Genomic DNA, 5,605 nt, shown 5'->3' on the forward strand with positions numbered 1-5,605 from the left:
ACAACCTAATCCTGCTGTGAACTGTAGGCGGTGTGAAGAATTTACTATTGTGAATTCACACTCGACAGAGAAATATATCGTGAGTAAGGTACTCACAAAACACAAAAACCAGCATCTGTGTGTGTTCCTGGTACGGCTATGATGAAGTTTGGTTTAAAGTCAGGTCAGATTAGAGTCAGTGTCAGGATTAAGATTAGGAATATACTGTGACGGTGATGATGAGGGTGAGGAGCTGGAGAAGACGTGTTGTTATTGTGTGTGTGTGTGTAGAACAGATGGGCAGTGGACGATGCCAGAGGAGATGATGACGTCCTCTGAGGCCCAGAGCCAGATTACACTCACACACACTCACAGTAAACACACATTCACATTGAAGAGTTTTATTTAGTCATTGTTTTGTTTTCTTCCGTCTTCTACAGATTGTGTTTGTTCCTTTGAAATCAGGGGAAAAGGCCTTTGTTTGAAGAGTCTGTCATGGCCGACTCCCAGATCACACATCAGGCCCTCGGAGGACCTGAAGGAAAGCATCTGCACAAACATCGACTGCTTTCACAGTCACTGCTGCGGCTTCACTCCTCCTGCCAGCAGGCGGACTCTGGCTTCCTCTGGAATGACGGGGACTCCTGCAGTAGGGCGTGAGGTGACGGATGACATTCAGTTGTCACGGCAACAGAAGCAGAAGGTAATTCTTCAGAGGGGCAACCCATCGTGTGGTCAGGAAAAGTTAAAAAACAAATGAAAACATCTGATACAGATCATAAACACTCGTAAATATATATATACATATACAGTATGTATGTATCTGTATATGGACACATGCTTATATTTATACACGCAGATATGTGTACAAACTGTATATACATATACACATGTTTTTTATATATATTTTACATATATTTTATAGGTATTTTATATATATTTTACATATATTTTATATGTATGTTATATATATTTTACATATATTTTTATATATATTTTTACATTTATACTTTATATGTATTTTACATATATTTTACATGTATTTTATGTATGTGTGTGGACAAGCATTCACCAAGCTCGACGCTGTGTGCTTGTAACACAGATATACGATGATGATTTAGAAAAGGAAATCGTGGCTGCAGCTTTACAGCGCTGTATTTATTGTTCTTGGCTGAAATCTAATGTCGACTTAATATGATTGGATTCAAACTGCGGTTTGGTTCCGAAGCGTTTCATGCGTTCCCCGGAGAACAAAGTAAATGTGATTTAATGGCAGTGATTTATCACATTTGCCTCATTTCCTATATTTAAACAGTCGGGACATAAACAAGACGTCAACAGAGGAGGATCAATACATTTCTGAAGTCTGACGAATACTTTGTGCGCAGCCACGATGGCAGTTGGAACATCAGCCCCCCCGAGTGGTATAAAGACTAATCTTGGGATTTTTTTTTTTTTTTTTTTTTTATTGAACCAGACGAACGTAGAAACTCACACAGTGTAAACCCTCACTTGATTCCCCTTTAACTGCAAATTAAAGTTTTGTAGCTTTTTCCGTCTGATTTTACGGGAAACATCTGGATCTCGCGCCCCGCTGGAGCGGCGGCCCCCGGGTGGTTCAGCGCTGCTCAGCTGTGAGGGCCTGGGATAATGAGCAGGTATCAAACAGACCGGTCCAGATAGAGGGGCCGCCCTCCGCAGTCTGAGACCCCGGTGCCCAGAACGTCACAGTCGGGTTCTGGAACACCTTTGATGAGAACGGTTCTGTGACTGTGACGGACGTTGTCATTAGAATAACATTTGACTTTTTATAGATTACAACGTTGTCCTGTTTCTCTTTAACTGCCCTATAGATCAGCGGTTCCCAAAGTGGGGGGCGGGCCCCCCTCCAGGGTAAAAAGGCATGGTGCCAATTTAGAATTTTTTTTTTTTAATTTTTGCCACACTCGGAAAACGGCAACGAGGTGTAATTTTATTTCCTTCGTTTAACGAGAATAGCAGCTTTGTAGGAATAACAGCCGAGTATTAAAGCAACAAGTGCAAATATTTTCGGGAGGGGTCATTCTGACCTCTATTATTCTTATTTTAAACCAGGCTATACATCACAGTTATGATAAATAATTCAAAAACAACTAATTGTTCAGTTATAAGTTCACGATCACAGTTCTGCTCATTAATTATCTGTTTGAATTAAACATGTGGAGGACAAAGGGTTAAATTCTCTTTGTGACTGTTGTTTGTTTTCCTGTGTTGTCGTCAGGGCCACACTCTGACTCTGGACCAGAGGTTCTGGTTCTGGTTCTGACAAACACTCCTGTCAATCATCTGAAACAGAAGACTCACGGCTGCTGGAGAACTTCACATCAACATGTGGGACGTGGACCGACAGTGGACGACCTGGTCCTGGTGATGACATCACACTCCGTCTCCACTGCAGCTCCTCTCTCACTCCGTGTGGATCAGTGGATCACATCAGACCACGACTTTGATCCGAACGCAGTGAGTGAGAAAAAGAATTCCCATCCTGTCTTTTAAAATTTTTGTTTTTCTTCTTCATCCTTATCTGTGCCCACTGGGGGCGCCCTGCTCCTTTATGAGCCTGAAGGTCGTTTGAAATGATTAGTCGTTATTCCAGCAGACAAGCATTTATAAGACTCCGTCTGAAACTGGCTCCAGTTCCTTCCACTGGTTAATGAGGCTGTGTTTTTATGGAGGGCTTTTTTTAAGACGACTTTTTTTTTTTTTCCATAATGAGAAAAAAAAAAGAAGGAAAAAGTCGTGGGATGAAGGAGTGTCGAGCCAAACTAGAGTGACCACAACAACAACAAATAATAATAATAATAATGATAAATATATATATATGAATATTTATGCCATGAACTGGTGGAGTATCTGGGGACAACCCTCACCCAAAGTCCTCACCCAACCTCCCCCACACGTCCACCCCCGTCTTCCACATTATCCTTATTATTTGGTAGAAGATGAGGTAATTAAATTAATGAATTATAATAATAATACTTATAATAATAGAACATATAATAAAATTGTTCAAAAATATTTTTAATAAATAAGCAAAAAAAATTACAAAAAATTTTTTTTTTTACAAAGGACGGAGTTTTTTTTTTTTTTTTGAGTTTTGACAGAGAAAGTTGCAGAAATAAATCCATGCAGGAATGACTCTAAAATTGCATTGGTCCTTTTCACAGGGTACAGGCGCTCTTACAGGTCTATGTACAAAAGGCATTTATTTATATCATTTCATTTATTATTTATATATAAAATATATATATATTTATATTTTTTTAATTCAATTTGGTTTAAAGTCTTTGGCAACAAAAGAAAAAGAAACAAATCTGTCTGCTGACACGCTGGGTCTCAGCTCCTTCACACCTTTGACCACTTCACCTTCTGTCCCTCTCCCCCACCGTCCCCCACCGTCCCCCATCGTCCCCCGGACCGTCTCATTAGTCCAGGCTGCAGCCACAGACGGTCGTGTGTCGTTCTCTCTGAGGTCCACGTTTCTTCAACACCTTTGGTCTTCATTCATCTGAGCAGTAAACAGTCTGAGGACGGAGAGAAGAAGGTGGACATTAGAGTGTGTTTAGGTAACACACACACACACATATATACACACACATATATACACACATATATATACATATACAGTAAATATGCTGCTTCACGTCCCCACAGTGACTGATGTATTTGTCCAGTAAATTTTGTGAAAAATCTTTTTTTTTTTTTATCTCCTTTTCATTTCAGGTGCATTTCTTTTTCCTACAAACCAAAATTTAAATAATCACAACAAAATTATTACTTTTAAATTATATAATTACTTTTAATTACTCTATTTTTTTAATGCTAAACATTTGGTAACATATATATATAAAATATATAAAGTCGTGTTCAGACTTAAGTCACTGACAAATTAATTTTAAACTTGCTGATGTTCAAGGTTGTGAAACAAAGAAAATTAAACCTGTGCATGAAAAAAAAAAAAAATTTTATTTCCTGTTGTACTGAGAACATTAAATTAATTAAATACCACATCGTCTTTAATTGATAAAAAAAACGTTAAAAAATAATAATAATATTTAACCAGCAACAGAAACTCAGTAATAAAGTAATAAAGAGTTCAACTGTGTCCAACTTTGTGTTTTAGATTTAAATCGATGACTTCACTTCAACTAAATGATCTGGATCTCTGAGGTCCAGGTCGGATGCTGCCCACGGTCTGGTCCACCTCAGCCCTGCAGCCCATCTCTGCCCCAGCCTCAGCCTCAGCCTCAGCCCCAGCCTCAGCCTCAGCCTCAGCTGCCTGGGGTTTTATGGCCCTGCACTGACGTGAACTCCCAGAACCAGCCTCGCTGCCCATTCCTGTGGTCTGGACCGGAAAGCTTCTCTGTTGTGGATGTAAATTATCCGTGGTGGCGCAGCAGCTGCGTTTTGATGCGGCCAGGTACAGACTGTTGTTGTTGTTGTTTGTTCCTTCAACCACCGCGTCATAAAACATCAAGGAAGTTTAGGATTAAAAAAAATAAAATAAATAAATCAGGGATTTTTCTTTTCTCCTAAAAAATAAGGCAGAAAATCCCACCGTCTGTAGATCAACATTCTTTATCATTTGTTTATTTTTTATATTTAATTTTTATCACTAATGTTGTTAATATTATTTATTTTGGGGGGGAGACCTGGTTTTTAAACCCGTCGTCCACCGGTGCAGATGCTGCGCGGCCCCGTGTGAATTTTGACACTTTCTCTGTTTTTAGTCTGTTTTTTCTTTTCTGGAACAAAGGCCGAGATTTTCAACTGAGAAACGGCCAAAAAAACACGAGCACGAGAGGGAAGTGAGTCAGAGCCAAAGTACCCAGAAAGGCGCCAGAAAGTGTGCGTAAAATCCTGGAGGAACCCCGGTAATCTACTCTGGATTCAAATCTTAGATTTTTTTTTTTTTAATTATGATATTGTGAACCTCAGTGTCCAGCTCTAACCCTGCTTAGATCGGTGCTGCTGCTGCTGCTGTGCTGCTGCTGCTGTACCCACCGCTTTGGCATCAGTGAGTGGGGGTCTCCCGGTGCTAGTGGGACGCAGACATCGACCAGGCTCCCTCCATCCTCCACACGGAGAAGGCGTAGCTGAGTCTTTCGTGCGCGACGTAGCTGCAGCTGGACATCTTGCTGTCCATCTCGTCGCTCTGCAGCACCTGACACAGGAAGTCGATGTACCTGGAGGCCAGCTTCAGAGTCTGTATCTTACTCAGTTTGTCCGACGGCAGCGTGGGGATGATTTTGCGCAGAGACGCGAAGGCCTCGTTCAGGGACTGGGTCCGCTGTCTCTCCCGGACGTTGGCCAGGACGCGCTGGTTCTGCAGCTCCTCGTAGGACTGGCTGCTGCTCGGACTGGGTTTCTTGCCTCTCTTCCCGGGGCCTGGGCTCCCGCCGCTGCCTCCGCCGCCGCCGCTGCTGCTGCTGCTGCTGCTGCTGTCCTCCGCGGACTTCTTATTGAGCCTCCTCTTCCTGGGGAAGCGCTTCTGCTGCCTCTCCAGCTCCTCCTCGCTGGCCCCCAGACTATCCACGGGGGACACCGGGGAACTGGAGCCCTCTTCCATTTCTTTCTTTAAGAAATG

At 41.9% G+C, this 5,605-nt stretch overlaps 1 protein-coding gene and 1 long non-coding RNA gene across 2 annotated transcripts; one reads left to right on the forward strand and one right to left on the reverse strand.

Moving 5' to 3' along the window:
* Positions 1-3,460: 3,460 nt before the first annotated feature.
* Positions 3,461-5,599, reverse strand: twist2. Its single transcript, XM_008329040.3, has 2 exons — positions 5,023-5,599; positions 3,461-3,542 (listed from the first exon to the last, which is right to left on the reverse strand). Exon 1 carries the CDS (start codon positions 5,585-5,587, stop codon positions 5,057-5,059), a length of 531 nt encoding a protein of 176 aa, XP_008327262.1. The 5' UTR covers positions 5,588-5,599; the 3' UTR covers positions 3,461-3,542; positions 5,023-5,056.
* LOC107989786 (uncharacterized) lies at positions 3,472-5,145 on the forward strand. Its single transcript, XR_001761295.2, has 4 exons — positions 3,472-3,584; positions 4,142-4,438; positions 4,775-4,892; positions 5,037-5,145. It is a non-coding gene; the product is annotated as an uncharacterized LOC107989786 (long non-coding RNA).
* Positions 5,600-5,605: the final 6 nt, after the last annotated feature.

The sequence above is a fragment of the Cynoglossus semilaevis genome, chromosome 16 (genome assembly GCF_000523025.1).
Source record: "Cynoglossus semilaevis isolate Cse_v1.0 chromosome 16, Cse_v1.0, whole genome shotgun sequence".
In the NCBI taxonomy this organism is placed as follows: Eukaryota; Metazoa; Chordata; class Actinopteri; order Pleuronectiformes; family Cynoglossidae; genus Cynoglossus; species Cynoglossus semilaevis.